The sequence below is a fragment of the Furipterus horrens genome, unplaced genomic scaffold (assembly GCF_987537825.1).
Source record: "Furipterus horrens unplaced genomic scaffold, mFurHor1.1.pri manual_scaffold_4, whole genome shotgun sequence".
NCBI classification, from domain to species: Eukaryota; Metazoa; Chordata; class Mammalia; order Chiroptera; family Furipteridae; genus Furipterus; species Furipterus horrens.
Genome location: NW_028327174.1, coordinates 173,544,558 through 173,564,707, shown reverse-complemented (window position 1 = coordinate 173,564,707; position 20,150 = coordinate 173,544,558). Strand labels below are relative to the sequence as shown.

The 20,150-nt window shown below is 45.4% G+C and overlaps 2 protein-coding genes and 1 pseudogene across 5 annotated transcripts; 1 reads left to right on the top strand and 2 right to left on the bottom strand.

The window, feature by feature from the left end:
* Positions 1-8,628: 8,628 nt before the first annotated feature.
* LOC150013371 (cytochrome c oxidase subunit 6C pseudogene) lies at positions 8,629-9,951 on the bottom strand (annotated as a pseudogene).
* Positions 9,952-14,566: 4,615 nt separating this feature from the next.
* Positions 14,567-15,898, top strand: MSMP (microseminoprotein, prostate associated). Its single transcript, XM_090274398.1, has 3 exons — positions 14,567-14,940; positions 15,157-15,265; positions 15,639-15,898. The coding sequence occupies exons 1-3, from the start codon at positions 14,811-14,813 to the stop codon at positions 15,817-15,819; spliced, it is 420 nt and encodes a 139-aa protein (XP_090130524.1). The 5' UTR covers positions 14,567-14,810; the 3' UTR covers positions 15,820-15,898.
* Positions 15,880-19,997, bottom strand: RGP1 (RGP1 partner of RAB6A GEF complex). Of its 4 annotated transcripts, none has more exons than XM_090274383.1 (9): positions 19,904-19,997; positions 19,197-19,331; positions 18,476-18,612; positions 18,108-18,191; positions 17,868-18,017; positions 17,455-17,601; positions 17,116-17,243; positions 16,735-16,924; positions 15,880-16,238 (listed from the first exon to the last, which is right to left on the bottom strand). In XM_090274383.1, exons 2-9 carry the CDS (start codon positions 19,310-19,312, stop codon positions 16,015-16,017), a joined length of 1,176 nt encoding a protein of 391 aa, XP_090130509.1. In that variant the 5' UTR covers positions 19,313-19,331; positions 19,904-19,997; the 3' UTR covers positions 15,880-16,014. The 4 variants fall into 4 exon arrangements, with proteins under 4 accessions (XP_090130509.1, XP_090130511.1, XP_090130510.1 ...); XM_090274385.1 differs by lacking the exon at positions 19,904-19,997 and adding an exon at positions 19,649-19,861 and having other exon boundaries at positions 17,530-17,601; XM_090274384.1 differs by lacking the exon at positions 19,904-19,997 and adding an exon at positions 19,717-19,859.
* Between the last annotated feature and the right edge of the window lie 153 nt (positions 19,998-20,150).

Here is a 20,150-nt window from a genome sequence, read left to right as displayed (position 1 = left end):
GCTATCTGGTGCTCCAGCCATCAGAAGCAAGATCTAGAAGTTTTCTTTTTCTTTTTTCTTTTTTAAGATTTTTTATTTATTTATTTTTAGAGAGAGGGGAAGGAAGTGAGAAAGAGAGGGAGAGAAACATCAATAATATTGAAGTTATTTTTAATTCATATACTCACAAAGTACTGTATCCAGAATATATAAAGAACTCTTACAGTGCAATAACAAGAAGCCAGACATTCCCATTTTTTTAAATGGACAAAAAATTTAAGTAGACTCAACCAAATATGAGATACTGGTGGAAGTATGTTCAATATTATTGCCTCTCATACGCCCCCAAATGGGGACCTGGCATGCAATCCAGGCATGTGCCCTGACTGGGAATTGAATTGGTGACCCTTTGGTTCACAAGCTGGCACTCAATCCACTGAGCCACAGCAGCCGGGGCTAGAAGTGTTCTGAAGATACTTATCAGTGAAATCTTTTGGCAAAAAAGGTATCAAAAATGGGACTGGGACCAAAGCAAACTGTTTTGCTCAGCCACTGAAGAGAGAATAAGTCTGGTCACCATATCTCAATAGTGACAGAAGCATGAGCTCCCTGCTTTTCCATCCTGTACTGCAATACTACTCCCCATATTGCATTATAGCTGGCTATATGTCGCCTAGGATTCCCTTTCTCAACAAATCAATGACTCATTGTTAAAAAAGGTTCTCCCTGCTCTATCATACAGGAAGATTAAATAGATTGTCAAAGAGCTGAAATTCTTCCTTTTGAGGAATCACAGATAGAGGCAAAATAACATTTTCTTAACTTCACCAGGCATACAAAGGGATGTTCACTAAACCACCGCTTCTCCCATTAAAATGTAAACTCCATGGAGCAAGGACAGTGTCTAGTGTTTCCATCACTGTATCTCCAGCACCAGATTCAGTAGGTGACTGATATATATTTTACTAATGAATAATTAATACTTAATAAATAGTAGATGAAGACAGTACACAGAAAAGGTTATTTCTATTCTACAATGTCTGTTTTGAGAGGTCATCTTCATTTCAGACTCTTCTTTTTCTACTGAATCTATTGTGCAGTGAGGAAAAGTTAAGTGACCAAAATGAATTATACTGGTAAATGTAAGAAGACCTGAACACAAAAGCTAACATTTCTAGATTTAGAAGAAAACACAGGAGAAAATCTATGTCACTTTGATGTAAGCAAAGAGTTCTTCTGTAGGGCACAAAAAGCACTAACGATACAAGAAAAAAAGAGAAAAAAACAGATTTCACAAAAATTTAAAACGTCTGCTCTTCAAAAGACAGCATAAAGAAAATAAAAAGGTGATTCACAAGAAGCCACGTTGAGACTGAAATGTTGATTTTTAAAAAATCATTTAAAATAAAAAGCCAAGCCACAGACTGAGAAGAAACATTTTTAATTCATATACTCACAAAAGACTGTATCCAGAATATATAAAGAACTCTTACAATGCAATAACAAGAAGTCAGACATTCCCATTTTTTAAGTGAACAAAAGATTTAAATAGACTCAACCAAATATGAGATACTGGTGGAAATATGTTCAATATTATTATTCATGGGGGAAATGCAAAGTAAAACCACAATGAAATACCAACACACACCTAGCAGAACCTTTTTTTTTTTTTTTTTTAACTGACAATACCAAGTGCTGATGAGGATGCAAAGGAACTGGAACTTCGCTCAATGCTGGAAAAGCATAAAATTGTACAACCACTTGGGGAAATGGTTTGGCAATCCTTTCCTTTTTCTAATTAAACTTTCACTTACCATAAAACCTAAGATTTCTCTCCTATGTATTTATCCAAGAAAAATGCAAACATATGTCCACAAAACAACTTATCTGTGAATGTTCACAGCAGCTTCTAAAAAGTGGAAAACAACCTAAATGTCCATCATCAGATGAATGGATAAACTAATTGTGGTATATCCAACAATGGAAAACTATTCAGCAATAAAAAGGAATGAATTATTGACATATACAAAAACATGGGTGACTAGCAAAAATATTGTGCTGAATTAAAGAAGCCAAACACAGAATCCATACTCTATGATTCCATTTATATGAAGCTCAATAATGGGCAAAACAAATCTGATCAGAGAATGGCTGGGGTGGGGTGGCAGGGAGGCCAATTGCAAAGGATAGCAGGGGAATTTAGGGGGTGACAGGATTGTTCTTGCATATATTGACTGGGGAGATAGTTACACAGGTATAAACATCTGTCAAAACTCGCTGAAATGTACACTTAAAATGGGTGTATTGTCTTGTATGTAAATTATATTTCAATAAAGTTAAAAATAATTATTTTGTGAGAGTTAAAGAGTAATTTAAGTCTTTTCTGTTATCAATGGTGGCTGGCTAACAAATCCTTACAGAGGTTAATCAGTCTGCCAGCCATCAATCTTCTGAAACATACCAGAGGAATGGATTCTCTGTCCAGTGGAAATGGAGGTTAGGGAATTTGTTTTCCAATTCACAGAAGTCAGAGTGAATTAGCAGCACAACCTCTTGCATTTAACTTAATTTTTTTAAATCAGGCCTAAGCTATATTGAGTTTGTAACACAGGAGCTCCAAACTGGGGAGCTGCTTAAGTGTTCCTGATATTCTGGAAAAAATCACCCAGAGGACTAGCAGATCTGGACATGCTGTTTATTACTCACATTACAGGCGAGAGCACTGACGGCAGCAGGTCGGTGTGAGAGAGACCGCACCTCCTCCAGTCTGAGGCTCAGTATAAGGGGTTCCAGACAAGGCAGCACCGGTCCAGGTTGCACAAACCTGGTGTGGCCTGGAGCTACATTACATCGGTGTGTACCAGCAGAAGGAAAAAGGCCAAGAAGGAGTCATAGGACAGGAAGCCACTCCCAAAAGGGGATAAGGTGGGAGTTACAATCTATTCCCAGAATAATACTCATTCCTTCTGACCAGCAGCCCCCTGATCAGCCCTCAGTCATAGGAGGGGGAAGGACCATGTCCACTGATTCCACAGAGTTGAAGAAAGCTATTTTTATCAGAAGGTTAATGCTTCAAAAGTGAAAAATTCCCACTGTGGGGAAACAGAACACTTCTAGTATATATTCTGATTGGAGCCTGGACCTTCCAAAGAGGGCAAAAAATCATCTGGCATATATACTGGCAGGAATACACAAACACACACACACACACACATGCACACAATGGGCAGAAATCGTATGGTATGTACACTGGCAAGAACACATGAATGAATGAACACACACACACGACAGGCAGAAATCATCTGGCATGTACACTGGCAAGAACTCATGAATGAACATACGTGCGCACGCACACACCCACAATGGGCAGAAATGCTCCCTGGCCACACTGTATGGCATACGGAAGAACGGCTCCACCATGAAGGAACAGGTTGTTAGAACAGCCAGATGTTTTTATTGGGTTTTTATTTGTGTAATTCAACTTAAAAATGTATGTTAAGATCAATTTGAAAACTGTCAGGCACTACAAAAGCTTTCTGTGTAAGCACAGGAAAGGGAGAAAGGAAAGTAAAACCTGGTAACTGTCCTCTACCCGCCTACCCTACCTTACACTCCTCCCCTCCATCCCTCAACTCTTTGTCTCCTCAGTCCCCAGTGAGTGTTAAAATCACACTAGAGAGCTTGGGTTGGGCCAAAAGTAAAGGAAGGCCTAGAAGGAAGCCATAGATAAGAAATGGGGGGACAGGCAATGGATTCAATGGACATTTGTCATCTGTAGTTTCCAGCATCCTTGCCCCCTTCTGAGAGTACTCTGATGTCCTTTTCCAGGCAACTAACTCTCCCACTCTGGGTCCAGCCTGTTGGGAGAGTAAAATCAAATGTTTGCCCTCAGTTGACAGAAACCAAGGAATTTCCCTCAGGGCGCCTTCCCTCAGATCCTTTCTTCCCGTATCCAGGTAGAGCCATCTATGGCACTTGACTTAAGCTTGACCAATCACAAGATCTTTAGCTGAGTGACTGAAGAAGCAAAGAAATGGTTTGCGGTGGAGCCAGGCAAGACAGTTGAGCAGCTCCTTCTGTCAGTTCCAATCCTGGTTCCTTAGGCTGCCCTTCCATCCTGTGAGGTTTTCCTAAGTGGGGAAATAAATATTTTAAACCCCACCCCACCTGGCACTTCTTCCCCTATCCTCTTTCCTTTCTCAGTTTCCCTCATTAGAGTGAATATATGTTACCAATTTGGTGTGGTTTCTTCCAGGCAATTTCTATACATCTCATTCTTGTTTTTAAAAATGCATGTATATGTACTACAAATAGAATTATGTTAAACATATTGTTATGCAACTTCTTTTCATGAGATTTGATCTTCTATGTCTTTTGTATCATCTCCTCATCCCTGATTAAAACAGTACACATAAAAATACTGCCAAAGATGGAGTCTAGGGGTAGGATGGGACTCAGTTAATCTCATTATTATATAGCCCATTATTATTGGTACTTACCAATAATAGGGTGGATTTGGATTCAAGTTCAGCTGAACAATGAAGATCCTAAAGAATGTTAACAATGTGTCAGGTAGAAAAGTTCTTTTTGGCAATATGGAAAAGGTTCTTGAGCAGGGAAATCTATGATGAAGACAATGTTTCATGAAGAATAACATAGCAACAGTGCATATAATATAGACCAGAAGACTGAGAGACTGGTTAGCAGGGAGACTAGTTCAGTGGCTAATAGGGAATAGTAGAGCTGAAGAAATAAAGGTCTGGGCTATAGTTGTGGCCAGTGAAATGAAGAGAAACTTTTACTGAATGATAAGAAGGTAGACTAGTAGAGTGGAAAAAACAAATGACTCGAATTAGAAGAGCTTGATTGGAATTTCAACTCTGAAATTTATAAGCTATGTGACCTTTTGGCAAGGCACTTCCCTGCTCCGTATCTCAGTTCGCCTGTCAATAAAATGAAGAACTTGGAATACCAGGGCCTCTAAAATTATCTTTCAGAAGAACACTTTTTTTTCTGAAAACAATTTTTAAAAGCAAGCTTGTTCTGGATGAAGCATGGCTAATGGGCTCAGGGTACTAGCTATCCTTAATTTCACCTCACAGTCACCTCTGAGGCATTCTTGAGGACTCTCCAGAGGACTAGGGAACATTTGAAAAATCTCTAAAGACCTTGCGACCAAGTATACTATTCAGTGACTCAAGGGGGCAAAATTGGCAGAGGTGCCTCAGAAAATACCAATGACTTTAATAGTTGCCACAAAATCATATAATAGAAAAGATGAATTGACTTCCAATAAATTTGCCATGTTCTTCTTATAGGCCAACCCAAGTTAATGTCCAAAATCTCATCCAAACCTTGTGCAAACGGTAAGATACCCTCCATATAAACAATTCACTCACAAATAACTCACTGCTCAACAATTCAACTCATTCCAATTTGAGGTCCCCTAACTATTCAAACGTTCTTCCTTATTAAGCTAAAATCTGTCCCCTATCCCTGTCACCTGAAAAAAAGGTCCGTATTCCACCTCTGGCACTAAACTAAATAAATCTAACCCCTCTTCCACAGGACAGTCTTCCTCTCAACTGTTTGAAAAAAGCTGTCAGGTCTGCCATATCACCCTTTGTTCTCCCTTGCTCTGGCCTGCCATGACTGTTCCACAAAGGTGGCCTGCTCTGGTTTTGGACTAATGCAACATTGTCTAAGCATCTCAGTGCAAGTAGATTTCCATTTATTCATGGCTTTAAAGACTTCACCAAACCAGATGATCTTCCTTAAAATAAATGTCTAGCCTTGCAATGGAATGTAACTAGAACCCAAATTCATTATATGTTAACTATTCTTTTCTTGCTAAACATGAGCTGCTCCCAGTGTATCACAAGTAGATTGCTAAATCTTTTGACCTGAAGCAAATTGTGAAAAAAAATCTAACCAGGCATCCAAAGAGATCCAAGACTCGAGGTCCGATGAAGCATGTATAAATGACATTATAGCTCATTATCTTATCAACTCTCAGGGGAATATAATTTTCACCAGTATAAAATTCAATTATCACCAAGGTAACATGGAATGTCAGTGTAAGAAAGCTTCATTCACCATTCTTCACCCCACCGATTCCATATTTCACTACCAGGTCTGCAAAAATCAGGATCTGTGGCTTGGGTCTAGGTATCTGCCATTCTGGGTAGTTTGAGAAAGGGGAGCAGAAAGTATGACTGGGTCCCTAAGGAGAAATCAAGCGAGCATAGCCACAGCCTGTGATGCCTTGTGGGAGTACTGAGCCTTTATGGTTTCCTGTGCTCCAGTTGTCCTGGTAACCTGAGGCCTCCCTATTTGTGTTGGCATCATGAGGCCAAGAGCGGAAGCAAAGCTGGAGCACCAGGAAGACTTGCAGGGAAAAAAAATGTGGGTAATATAGCAGTTATGCCACAGGAGGGTCAAGCCTAGGGCATAAGAATTACCTGTTTGGGGAGGCGCTGGGGGTACTGTCTTGTAAAAACTTCATTTCCAGATTCTACCTGCAGCGTTTCTGATTCAGTAGGTCTAAGATGAAATCAGGAACCTGCAATTTTAAGAGGCTACCTCTTACCAGGTAAGACAAAGAACACACTTCTGAAAATCCAAGCTAAGCAAACAAATCAGCAATTGGGGAGAAAAAGTATAACCATCTATCCATTTCTGAAAGGTGATATTCTAGAACAGCAGTTGTCAACAAGGGGTGAGCGTGAGGAAGTACTGCCCTCCAGGGCACATCTGGCAATGTCTGGAGATATTTTGGGTTGTCAAAACTGAAAAGATACCTCTGAAATCTAATGGGTAGAGGTCAGGGAGGCTGCTAAACATCATACAGTGCACAGGACAGCTTCCGCCATCCAACAAAAGATTATTCAGCCCACAACGTCAGTGCCATGGTTGAGAGGTTATTCTGCCCCTCAACCCCATCACCCCAAGGCACAGAAACCAATGCTACATACACAGTTTTATGTCACAGTACAGACACTTACAAGAGATTCCCTGGGGAAAGAAATGAGACCCCAAAGTAATTTTCTTTAAAAACAAGAGAATGAGAATAGACAATAGAGGGAGGGAGGCATGGGCTACAATGGTGACCAGAAAAGGGAAACAGAGGATGAGGCACCAGGTGACGAGAGTAGAAATGAGTGCTGCTCCCTCAGTGGATGCAGCCTGCTCATAGGTAGACTGGTAAAGAAAGGATAAACTTATTAAACATAACATATAAGCAGGAAAAAAAGAAAAAGAAAATTAAAAGATAAACAGATAAAGGAACTGTGAAGAAGTAGCTTTAGGATTTGTCGATCATAGACCTGGAATGAAAAGATGTTAGAAAAACTTCTGCAAAAGAACACTAAAGACCCTTCAGTAATAATAACAAAACAAAGTGAGAGGACTCCTAGAAGGTGGTCAAGAATTGTGTGAGAAAGGAAGGAAAAAAGTTATTTATGACCTTCTAGCCATAGTCATCCCCAAGAAACATGAGTCCAGAAAGAGCTCCTCAGTTTTACTGAGCAGAGATAATGAAAGGGCAGGGGAGCTGGAGAAACAGGAGTGCATCTAAGAACTTGTCTCAAAGGCGAAGAGGCCGGAAGCGGTGCTCCCAGAGAACATCGCAGTGAGTGAAGCTTAAAGAGGAGGACAGCTGTTTGTGAGAAAGAGAAAGAAGGAGAGATTTGGCAACCACTGTAAGGAGGAGTGCTTTAGGGACTCTTCGTCTTAGGAAAAAAGAGAAAGAAATTAAGTGAGGAATTTTTCTTTTTTTTTTAGGTTTTGCTCTATGAGAGATAAAAACCTTCATCTTCTACCTCTTCTAAGAAAACATCAATAAAAACTAACACTATTAGGACTCTGGGGGTTGGGTTTGTGCTTTTTCTCAGTTGTGACAACATGTAAGACTGGCCCCCAAACAGAGCAAGAGCCCAGTTATGCATCTTTTTACTGTGTTTGAGGAGACTAAGTTTTTTTTGGAACAGCCAAAAGACAGTCATGTGACAAGGTACTAAGTCCCAGAGTTTTTAGAGCTGGCTAACACAAGAGTCACTCATTTCATCTGGCTTTTTAAATTTAAACTAACTAAAATTAAATAAAACTAGAATTCTGTTTCGTAGTCACACTAGCCGTATTTCCAGTGCTTGATAGTCACAAGTGGCTGGTGGTTAATGATTAGACAGGATGGATAGAGAACATTTCCATCATTGCAGAAAGTTCTACTGGACAGTGCTGGAGGAAAAAAAAGGGCTTAGGCAAGTAAGCTAACAAAAATCAAACCCTTTTCAAATCTTTAAAGAGCTGTCACATTGAAACAGATGTAGATCTCTTCCATATCGTTTCAAAGAGCAAAACTAAGGGGAACTATGACATGTTACAGCAAGACAGCTTTCAGCTTAACAACTCTCTAATACATCACTGAAGCTACAGAGCAGTAGAATTGGCAACCTGCGCTGCAAGAGGAAGTAACCTATTCCATTCTGTAGAGACAGTTAAGCAAAACCTACTTGATCATCTTTCAGAGATAACTAGATGCCTTCTGCCTATCTAGTTTTGAGTTTATAATTTTAAGAAAAGAACGATTTACAAACGAGATAAAGTGGGCATCTTATCAATAGAATTTTATTTATTTATTTATTCCAAGTATTTTTTAATTGTTTATTTATCAAAAGAAACTATTCCTTGGCTCAAACATTCATGTTTCATAGTTCAGGAACACGCGTCAGTGACAAACTTCCATGAAATTTAACCCAGAGAAATTCTTTACATTCCAAGATCACTTTGTACTCTGAAAGATACCAGCCTTCCTTATCTCCTCAAAATCCTTCCTGGAATCCTAATTTCTGTAGAAATCTGCATACGCCTTTGTTCTTTTGTCAGCCACACCAAATTTATAGGCAATTGCAACCCCCAGGGACACAAGGATGACTCCAACAATACAAAATCGCAGACACTTGGCCAGAAGGCCACACATCTGAGGTTTTGCCAAAGCACTGGAAGACATGGCGGCTGTATTCTCCTCAACACCAACATCCTTCGGGATGGAGAAATGGACGACTCATAAGTAGAATTTTCAAAGTCACTACTACAATAAGTAGATTGTGGAGCAGGCAGGAAAAATAAAAGCAAATGAATACATAGGGAATTTAATCAAAATGGGGGGGCAAATTATTGGTGGTAAGTGGTAAGGGCCCTCATGAATGCAATAATTTGTAAGCAGAAAAGATGCAGAAAAATGTGGTGAGAATGGTTACAGTGGCATGGCTATGGGAAAGGAAAACTTCAACATGGGTTATTAATGGAAACTTGACTATAGTTGAAATCAACACTACAACCATAGAATCTTTTATATTCTCTGCCAAAGAGAATACTGGGCTGTTTGGGTATAACAACTGTATGTTCTTGAAACTCTGGCCCCGCCATTTATTCCACCTGCCATTCACCACTGCTTTGTAAGTCCCTCTCAGCTCCTGAAACTTAGCCTCTTTCATGAGGTCTCTTCATCTTCACAGGAATGACTCTCCTCTCATCCTTCTCCAGTCTGAATACAGAATGCCGAACTTTTATTCTAGCTATAAATTTACCTGTCCTCATCTTCTATTCCAAAATGTATTGGCCTGATTAAAATGTAATGTAGTAAATACATATTCATATTCATAGAGACTTACGGTTCTATTATCTGTGCATTTTATTCTGTGTGTACATGAGACCATTGATGCACACACACGTGGTAACACTACTGTTGGTAGACATTAAGGAATCTGACACTAAGATTATGAAATTCACTCAACAGTGCCTAGCCCAAAACCAAGCTTAAGTGGTCACTCAGTGGACTTTACAATAATGGCCATGCCATGCTTCTGGATGCAGAAGGTGGGAGAAGAGACTAAACTAGACGTGAATTTGAAAACATTTTTTCTTATAGGAAAAATAATGGAAACATATGCATCTTTTGCTATCTATCTCTAGAGAAAGAATGTTTAATCACAGAGAAAAGGCTGAAGCCTTAGTGAAAGCGAGCATAACAGAATTCACAAACTTCCCAGAATAAGAAAAAGTTGGTATCAGAGGAAAGAAGACAGAAGTGGATCATGCAGAATAAATAACGCATAACCTTTTAAAAATCTGAGATCTTCCCAAAGAGAAAGGAGAAAAAAGAGAAGATTTCACAAGAGAGTGTTAGAGATGGAAAGGGGCCAGAAAGGGCTATGAGCTTAAAAAAAAATCAATGAAGAAGCAGTGGTGTATGTTGGCAAAGAGAAGTGTAGAGTTGAGGGGAGAGAGAATTTATAGTAGAGGAAGTTGGTGTGAAGTTTTCCTCTAAAGATGCCCAGCAGAGCAAAGAAGGAATGAAGGCAAAGGCCACTGGGAATAAGGTAGGGCTGGAGCTGAGGCAGCACAGGAGAAAGCAACTGGGCCCAAAGTAGGGATTTTTTTTTCTAATTAACTGATTCAGATTTTCTTGTTTGGGGCCAAAGGCAACTGCAGGGCTTAAGGATCTTTAAAATAAATTATAAAGATCCTAATCCTTGTAATTGCCATTGGCCCAAGATAACATAAATTATAAAATCATAATAGAATTAGAGTGAGTTTCTGAGAAAAGTACGAAATACCAATTTAGAGTTGATTTTAAAAGAGAAATTGGACTTACAAATTGCTATGTTGTAGAAATACTATCGTGAATAAAAGAGCTTTAGCTTTCTCTTTATGAGCCACATGGTAAATACAGAAACTTTGCAGCTACATACAAATCCACAGAAGACAGTAAGTAACCTAACATATATGGTAAAACTGAGTTACTTGTCTCTGTATACTGTAGCCCAGCCCCCCTACCCCCCAAAATGTTTTACTTGGTTCAGAATACACAGGGGAGGTTAAAGGGCTGCAAAGAAAAAAATTAAGGTTAAAAACAAAGACCATAATATGAGGAAGAGGAAAACTATAAGTGCTATGCTACTGATATAGAAAATGGTGACATGACATTAAGAACATAGAATTCAGTCAAATCAGTGAGGGGAAAATGGAGGCAAAACACCACCATATAACTAATCTTGATAGTCTCATTTTGGATTTTAAGTCAAATACTGAATCATTTAAAACGTTTCTTTTTAAAAATTCAAGAATTAAATCGTTAGATAAATGTGGTCATGCAACTTTAAATGACTATAAAAATTAGAAAATTAACATCTCGTTTTTTTTTTTGACAAAGACTGAATGACAAGCAGTAATGCCAGACACAGATAACTTTGCCTTTAAGCCACTTTCTCCTGCTCAGAGACCAAATCCAAACTCCTCATACTGGCATTCAAAGCCTTCAATGGCCTAGCCACAACTGTACCCTAATACCCTAACTCGCGGACTCCCTAAACCTACTCTTCACTCTCCCAGTGCACAGGCCTCTGAACTGACCTTATCTCTAGAGATTGGCCATCCCCACCTTCCTGCCTGACAGGAAAGTCTCTTTCCACCTACAGGCTCTGGCTGGCCAAGGCCTACACACAGGCGTGGGGCCATCCTGCAGGCTGCCTGTCCCAGTTGCGCGGTCACTGCACCCCCGCAACCCTCCCTCCCCTTTCTGGGCCTCGTGGACTCGGACCCTGTTTTGCTCGGGCCCCTTCCCCTCCCACGCCAGGGCCTTCTCTCAGTTCCACGATGTTTTCCCAGGGTCTCGCTCCTGCCTGCCTACATTCAGGCACAAGCTCTGCATTGGGCCCTCTGTTAGATCTTTCCCACCTGGGGCGAAACCAGGACCTGGACCGCTCAGTCCCTCCACCCCTCAGGGGCTTCCACCAACCTTCCAGAGCTCCCCCCAGCCCGCCCGACTACCCCTCTGGAGCTCGGGTCCTCCAAATCTCCTGGTGGCCGCAGCCAATCCCTCCTATCCGGCCAAGGCGGTGGGGGTCAGCGGTGACTCACCGAAGGGCGGGCCGGCGGCTGGGGGCCGGAATGCGCTCACTTCCTCGCAGCGCGCACCTGCCCGGCGCTGCTGGAGCGCTGCCCGGCCGGGCCTCCGGCGGATGTTTTCTGTCCCCGCGCTGGCTGCGCCCGCCAACCGCCCCCGCACCAAACGACGCGGCCCCGCAACCGGCATCTCCAAGGCCCCAGGAATCATGGGGCTAAGCCCTAACTACTGATACCCTCACCCAGCACACATTCAGAACCTGGGCCTCCAGCCCCCAAAACCTACATAGATTGCGCGCGCGCACACTAACAGGAATCCAAGTAGGTTCAACCAATACCTCTCCACCGCTCCCCAACTTCTGAGAGAGGGATCCTGGCTCAGCCCCAACCTTTCTTCCCAGGAGAACCATACTCCTCCTACTTCATCATCATTACAGACAGCTCTGACTTCTGTCCCCATTACCTCGCACCAATTCCAGTCCCCACTGGGCCCCTTTGCCTTCCAGCATCACCACCACCACCTTCATGCTCTCTAGCTCCCCACTTTTGTCCAGACTCCAGGTTGCAGAAGCAGAAGGTGGTCTATGGTCAGGGTGCCAGCTAGGCTCCCTCCTGCAGAAAAGCAGCTGCAGAGCTACTGACTACTGACAAGGCTCCTGGGCCCTTGTGGTAGACAGACCTTCTAATCCACCTGCTCCAGCCCTAAGAGAGCAGTTCAAGTCCATGCCTCCCAGACATCGGCCTACTCAGGGCACCCTGCTTCAACGGGATTTATTTTTTCTGTCTCTTGGCACTCTTCTAAAGTAGAAAGGGTATCAGGCCTGACTAGGGTGAAAGTGTAGCAGTCTGCATCTCCTTCCACTTGAGCGGTCTCCTTGGAAGAGAACAGATAGGGAGTTTGAGGTGGACCGATGAGTTGTTTCTGAACAGTGAGGAGGTGAGAGGCAGGGTGGCACTCTGCAAAGGTCAGCCCTCTCAGAGCAGTTGTACCCGATCCACTGGGTGACAGGGAGTGGGAGTCTTGGAGGAAATGGCTTTTTAAAAAATCCTCACCTGAGGGCTTTTTTTTTCCATTGCTTTTTAGAGGAAGTGGGGTGGGGGGAGAAACTTGATTGGTTGCCTTCTCATATGTGCCCCAACCAGCGATCAAACCCACAACCCAGGTCCCTTGTATGTGCCCTACAGGACAACACTCCAACCAAATGAGCCACACCAGCCAGGGCTTGGAGGAAATGAGACTGGAGACCTAGAAGGAAAAATAAAATACATGCCAAAGGGATTGGCCTTGTTGGTAGGAGGGGAATAGCTGGAACAGGGGGATTCTTGGAGTGTGGAAAAATGAAAGAAATGCAGTTCAGCCAGTGATCATTAGTACCAAAGAGGTGGCCAGCATTAGAGTGATTGGAAAGGAGAACTTAAGAGTTTGCATGAGTGAGGATGGGAAGAAATGGATCAAAATCCGTAAGAAAAAGCAGGAGTCCTAAAGTAAGCTGGAAGGATAAGAAAATGATACCTCTTCCCAGGATAGAAGTGAGGGTATTGGCTGAGGGAAAGTAGTTTTATCAGCTACAGTTTTCTCAAGCCAAACATTTAGAATTTCAAGAATACCAGGACCAAAACCAAAATGCTCCTGGAGACAGTTTCTGAAGTAGGTGGTGGGGATAACATGGAGCATAGTGTGAAAGGGACAGAAGTCTATGCCAGAAGCTTAATGTCATTAAAAGGAATATCTACCCATTCTGTCTCTGAACTCCAGCACCAACCACAGTAGCTAATATTTTCTGAGAGCTGTGTTGGGGACAGATAACATGCATTATCTAACATAATCCTCTTAACAACCCAATGAGTATTAATATCCCAATTTATAGATAAGGAAACAGGTTTAGAGATGAAGTAACTTGCCCAAACTCATATAGCTCTTAAGTAGAGACAAAGATCTGAATCCAAGTAGTCTGACTCTGCAAACTCTGCTCTTAATCACCCATCCTGGGGTTCTCCATAACCGGCATGAAACCCAAAAAAGGGTGTCAAAGGATAAATTCTTAAATCCTCATCCCATAACGTACAGGAAAGACGGGTACCTCTGGGAAACTGGAGTAACTCATACTGTTAAGAGCACTTAGAGATGTTCCTCTTTAAAAGAACCATTCCCAGAAATGGGGAGATTGTATATCTGCTGTATGTTTGGGTGATTAACGATGGAGAGTCCATCTCTGGATGCCTGTGGAAAGACCCCGCCCCACATCTCTGAGGGGCAGCCATTTCTCTAGGATACTCCAGGAAGACCCTGCCCTTGGGTCTGAGAGAAACATTCTCCACTCCAGGTGCCTGTTCGCTCTGCTGGAGCCTCTGGCTGTCGCACCCTGCAGCAGCTCCTTGGTTTGGCTGGGGCACAGGATTAACCATCCCCAGGAAATGCCTCCCTCCGGTCCAGGCAAGGATCCCAGCATATCCACCCCTGGAGAGTGTGTGTGGTGTTGTGGGGTGGGGGTGGGGAAGGTGGAATGCTTCCTCCTTTCCAGGTCAGAGAAGAGATCTGGGGACCACCTGGGGCCCTCACCCCTCCCACCTCTTGCTGGGGAGGTGCCCAGTCCAGTGCCCCTTCCACGGCCACCTCCCTCCCCTAGCTGTTCAGGAGCATGAATCAGCTCTCACAGCTTGTTAAAGTTGGACCTCTTGTTTTCATGCCCTCACCCCAGGAAACAGAGTTACAGCTTTTCCAGCTCTACTCAGCAGGGGGCCAGGGTCCTCACTTTATAAACATCTCCACGCCTGTGAGAGCAGAGGGCAGGAGATGGTGTGAGACAGGAGCCCAGGGGAAAAGACAGAACTTAGGCTCCAGGAGAGAACAAAGAAAAGCCAAGGAGACAAGACCAGAGTAGCCTGAACAGAAGCCAAGAAGGGTCCGAAAGGGCTGAGCTACAGGAATGAGCCTAAGAATGCTCTGGGCTGGACAGGCTAAGGGGATCCTGAGAGGCTGGGGGGTCATCTGCTTGGTGATATCTCTGCTCCTCCAGCATCCAGGAGTCCACAGCAAATGCTACTTCCAAGCTCAAGGTAAAGCTGGGTGAGGCATTAAGAAAGTACAAGGAGCAGGGGGCATTCACTGGGAGGAGGGGGGCTTAGAGATGAACCTATGCTATACTCCCTCCAGCTCAGAAACAGGACAGATTAAGTGTGTGGGTAGCGTGTACTTAACTCTCTCCTACTCAAGGGTGATTCCATCGGCCACTGCCACTCCCCTACAAACTAACATTTCCTGTTCTTCCCTAGCCCCCTGCCACTATGAAGGGAAGTATTTTACTCTGGGTGAGTCTTGGCTCCGCAAGGACTGTTTCCATTGCACCTGTCTGCATCCTGTCGGTGTGGGCTGCTGTGACACGTGAGTGACCAAAACTGGCCGGAGAGAATGGCTCCGATGTGAGTGACTGAGAGATGGCCAAGCCATGACTAGATTGCTGTCATGTTAGAATGAACAGATTAGCAATAGAAGGCTGGCCGAACCTGAAGGTACCAACGAGAGTGGGAGAGAGAAGGCTTCAGGCTACAAAGTGAGGGAGGTAGGGGGGAATCTAAAAGGAAAATATTCCTGCTATGAAATGAAAACAATCCTGTGATAGGTGAGAATTTAGGGGCACCAAGGGAGCAGCACTAAGGGAAGATATGGGAGGAACGCTGGGAGAGAGGGGATGTGGGGAGGGAATAAGCCTGGCCCTTCACTGTGCTGACTCCTTCCCCATCCTTTCATTCCCCAGGTCCCAGCATCCCATCGATTTCCCTGCTGAGTGTGAGGTCCGACAGGAGGCAGGAACCTGCCAATTCTCCCTGGTGCAAAAATCTGACCCTCGGCTGCCCTGCAAAGGGGGAGGGCCTGACCCAGAGTGGGGCTCAGCTAACACTCCTGTTCCTGGGGCTCCTGCTCCCCACTCCAGCTAAACTCAACCCATCACCCTTCTGCTGACTGCCCAGTGCTGCTGCCACTTCCAGGGAAACCACTAGCAGCTGCCAATTTATTCTGAATAAATAAATTAATGCTACAGCTGAAAGCCTGCTTCTCATTGTCCATGTCATTGGGTCCCAGGTGCTGAATCCTCAGGATCCTGAAGAAAGTAGTGCTGTAGTGAGCCAGTTTCAAATGGTTATGGTGCTGGTGCTGGGTCCTGGGGCTGCATATGAGGCCAGGGTCGGGCTTGTAGGTAGCACCTTGATGGGGAGGTCCCAGCTGAAGGTGTCTACAGGCACTTGCTCAGGCCCTGTCCAGGTGACAGGCTCGGGCTGTTCCATAGGAGGGAGGAGAACCAGACCTGGTTCTCGGGATGTTACAAATTCAAAATGCAATCGCCACTTCAGGGACACTGGAAAAAAAGACATAGGCAGAGGCATTAGATGCCAGATTAAAGCCAGTGACAGGATGTGGTTAACAAATGAGCAAAAACCTGTATTCGGGAAGAGGCAGAAGAGTCTCGGCACAGGGAACTAGGATCAAGGGTTTCTCTGAAGAAATCTAGTGCATTAACCAGAAGCACGACAAAAAGAATGGCAGTGTCAAGAACATGATAACCCAAGGGCAAGACAGTCAAGACTTGGTAGCCTGAAGCGAAGGTGCTGGGGAATCAGAGATCAGTGAATCACAGGTTCCCAGTGGGAACAGGTAGGGAAGGAGATATGCAAAGCTGTTAAGAGTTCAGGAGTCAGTGCATCTAGGAAACAAACTGAAGATCTGAGAAAGTGTTAAGGGTCAGATGCTGCATGTGGGTACGTCTGTGAATGTGTCAGGAATCAGGATCAATTACGCTCTACCTAAGCACAGTATTTTACTCCCCACTCCCTCTCAATAATGGTCAGTCTTACCAATGGCTGTGCAGAAGCCTGGAGTGGAGCTGAGAGGGATGGGGAGAGAGAAGCTGGTTCTGGTCGTATGTAGGCAGGACTCCTGGTGTCGGGCATGAGTCACATGGGACACAAAGGGAGCACCCCCTGCCCCTCGGCGTCGCTGGTACTCAGGCTGTACACGCTCCTCGGTCTGTAAGCTTACTGAAAACTGGGAGCAAGAAAAGTGTGTGCTAGCAGGCACTGGGAAGTGCTGACTCTAGGTGAGAAGACAGCCCAGTCTCAACCTGCTTTACCAAAGAACCCCACTACCCACCTCTACATACTACCCTCTTTATGCAGGCCCTTCTGCTACCCTAGCCCCTCAAGGCCAGCATCCCAAAAGCCCCTCTCCCTTCTCACCTGCAAACAAGCTACAGTTCCTTCTCCTAAGTTTAAGGTCCCCACCACATCCTCGCCAAGTCTGTATACAGATTTGAAGATGCCAAACGTCCCAACTTTTCCTCGGCCATCACTGATATTGTATAGATCTAGGAAAAATGAGACATTGTAAACCTGGAGTCCACACTGAATAATGTCTAGGGCTGGGAGTCAGAGTCCAAAAGGTGGGGCTTTTCTTTATATTGTGGGGTGAGATATTAACGGGTCCTCAGCAGTATGTGGCAGTTAGGAGAACCTGCCTCTGAGACAGGAATACTACGACAAGAGGAGGGAGTGGGACAACTGTGAAAGGATTCTCACGGAGGCTGCGGCAGGATGTGGCAGCCATGAGGCGCTCCCCAGCCAACTCAGCTAGCCATGAATCCTTCTTCCCACCTTCATCCTCCTCCAAGAATGGACTGGATGGGGCTACGGCCTCATCCTGGGGAAACCGGACATCTTGAAGGCCTAGAGAGAGAATAAGGAGAGAAGAAGTGCTGGGAGGGAACAGAGGTAAGAGCAGAGGTTAAGTTTTAAGAGTCCAATCTGAGAGGGCTGAAGGTAAGGAAAACCACGGCTGAGGTACACAACTCAACCTATCCCCAGAACCCTCCCTCCACAACTCCCCTGCACCTTCACTGAGACCAGGAAGCTTCCCTCCAGCCCCTCTCACAATATCATTCCTGCTCGGTGAGGCTCTTCCCTAGCCCTTCCCTCCAAGAACCCTTACTTACCAGTCAGCACAAGAACCCTCAGAAGGACCCTGAGCAAAGTGATGGGTGAGTTGACACGCTGGCAGCCAATGGTCAGTTTGTAGACATACTTGACTGACTGGCCTCGGAAGGAGGGAGGTCCCTCTATGGGCAGCACTTCGCTGTAGGAGTCTGGTTGGGAAGCAGTAGTCAGGGCAGCCAGAGGCAGCCAGAGAAGTCCTCCCTCCAGGAATCTTAGAAGGGTGGGAGACAGTCACTCACATGATTTGGACTCTCCAGGGTCTAGCCTCAGGTCACAGAACAGGATTTTTGGTGGAGTGGAAAGGATACACTGACCCCTCTCACCTAAAAAGATAAAGACTGCAGTTTAATGACCCCATTATCCAGTACTGGAAGAGGCTAGCACAGGAAGTGGGGGCAGTGAGCCCTGCTGACAAAAGGCAGCCTGCAGTAAGTTACCCCTTCTCTTGTTGTGAGATAGCAACAGTCTTACAACCTCAAAGCAACAGTTACATTTCCCCATACCCCCAGGTCACAGAGAGGGTAATGACTCAACGGAACAATTTAAAAATTTCACCCTTTGGTCACAATACTCTATTCCCACCAAAGGCAGATGTCCCATCTCTAACCTCGGTGTGGTAGAAAGACAGTCTGGCTCTCAGGCTGAACATCTGGCTGATTGGAGTCTGGGGGAGGCAGTGCTACTCGAGTCTCACTGGCATGGAACTGGCAATGGATTTGGGCACTGGCCCAGGCCAGAGCCTCACTATGGAAGGAAGTAAAGACGGCATCAGAGGGCAGTTCCTGACCTCATCAATGCTCTTCCAAAGTCCCTACCACATGTCTAGAGACCAGCATGGTTAGGTGGCTGCCTTAGGGATCAGGAAACCCAGAACCCCGAAAAGAAACCATTATTACCAGAGGGGAAGAGGCTGGGGGAAGGTAGGAGAGGGTAAAGGGGGGATAAATGGTTATAGAAGGAGACTTGACTTTGGGTAGTGAACACACAATACAGTTTACAAATGATGTATTATAGAGTTGTACCCTTGAAACCTATAAAATTTTATTAACCACTGTCATCCCAATAAATTTAATAAAAAGAAAAAGAGCTGTTAAATGAAGGGAAGTATACTGTGGGTAAAAAGAGAAATAGGGGAAGAGGGAAGAAAGGGGAGTGGAGGGTTGTTCACCAGATGTCAACCACACCTGTTAAACAGCCCTTTCCTACAATGACAACACAATGAGCAGGAAGGTGGTGGTGTGGCTACAGGACAATCTGAGTTCTGGCCTAGCACTAGATACCAGGCTTCCTCTCAGAAGGACCACCTTTTTCAGTACCAGCATTCCCACCTGGATGCAGAAGTGGCCGTGGGGGACAGGGGGTTGGTGACAGTCACCACACACTCCAGCGCCTCCCCTGCCAGAAACACAGGACCTCGGCTCAACTCTGCTACCACTTCAATCATGGCAGCTCCGGAATCGGACCTAGAAGGAAACAAAGTGGGTCAGAAGTCAGTACCATGGCAGGAAGGGGTGTCTGAGTGGACCATGGGGGTGAGGACCAAAAAGACTGGCGGTGTCAGTGAGAAGCGCCAGGATTGGGTGCAGGGAGGCGTGTGGGAGGTACTGGGTGGGGGGCAGCTGGCTAAGTGCGGCCTAGGAAGAGGACGTCGCTCTGGGTCCCAGACTCCCCCCTCCTCAGTGCCGGATTAGTTCCCTACGCCCCTGAATCCCCAGGCCGGCCTCTGCCCCCATTCCCTCAAGATTCCACGTCCCAGCCCAAGGCCACGGGCACTAGTCACCTCGCGTCCCCAGCCCGGGCACTTCGCAAGGCTGGAAACTGAGGGTCTCGGCACACCGAAACCCTCACCTGTCGGCCTCCGCTGGACCTGGCCCAGTGCTAGGCAGTGTCCGCAACAGAGGAGGTGCAGCAGAGGCGGGACTTCCCTTCAACCCCCACCCCTAAGGGAGCCCCTTCCGGCCGGAAACGCCCGGCTGGCCAGACCGGAAGGGGCTCGAGTCCTGCCTCTTTGGGTCACCTTCCCACGCCCTGGCACCTGGGCGCGGGCGCTGCCCCAGACACCGGCCTGCGGGACCCGGCGCCCAAACCTGGGGGACCTGGTGCCGCGGCCTGGGCCGCGGCTGAGGCTGCTGCGAGCTCCCAGGCGGGTCCCGGGGGCGGTGCCTTGCGGGCCGGCCCCCTGGGCTCCTCCCCTCTCTGCTGGCCCAGTAGTCGCCCTTCGGCCGGGCAAGCTAATCATCGCGGCCCAATGACTGCGAGGCCCGACCCTTCCCACCTAGGAC

What these genes read in the sequence shown, in the direction of transcription:
- MSMP (XM_090274398.1), top strand. Translation starts at nt 14,811, where the DNA reads ATGAGCCTAAGAATGCTCTGGGCTGGACAGGCTAAGGGGATCCTGAGA. An exon ending in ATGCTACTTCCAAGCTCAAG is followed by an intron (nt 14,941 to 15,156) that starts GTAAAGCTGGGT and finishes GTTCTTCCCTAG; the next exon opens with CCCCCTGCCACTATGAAGGG. An exon ending in GGTGTGGGCTGCTGTGACAC is followed by an intron (nt 15,266 to 15,638) that starts GTGAGTGACCAA and finishes TTCATTCCCCAG; the next exon opens with GTCCCAGCATCCCATCGATT.
- RGP1 (XM_090274383.1), bottom strand. Translation starts at nt 19,312, where the DNA reads ATGATTGAAGTGGTAGCAGAGTTGAGCCGAGGTCCTGTGTTTCTGGCA. An exon ending in ACGGCCACTTCTGCATCCAG is followed by an intron (nt 18,613 to 19,196) that starts GTGGGAATGCTG and finishes TTCCTTCCATAG; the next exon opens with TGAGGCTCTGGCCTGGGCCA. An exon ending in CACATCCTGCCGCAGCCTCC is followed by an intron (nt 17,244 to 17,454) that starts GTGAGAATCCTT and finishes CATTTTTCCTAG; the next exon opens with ATCTATACAATATCAGTGAT.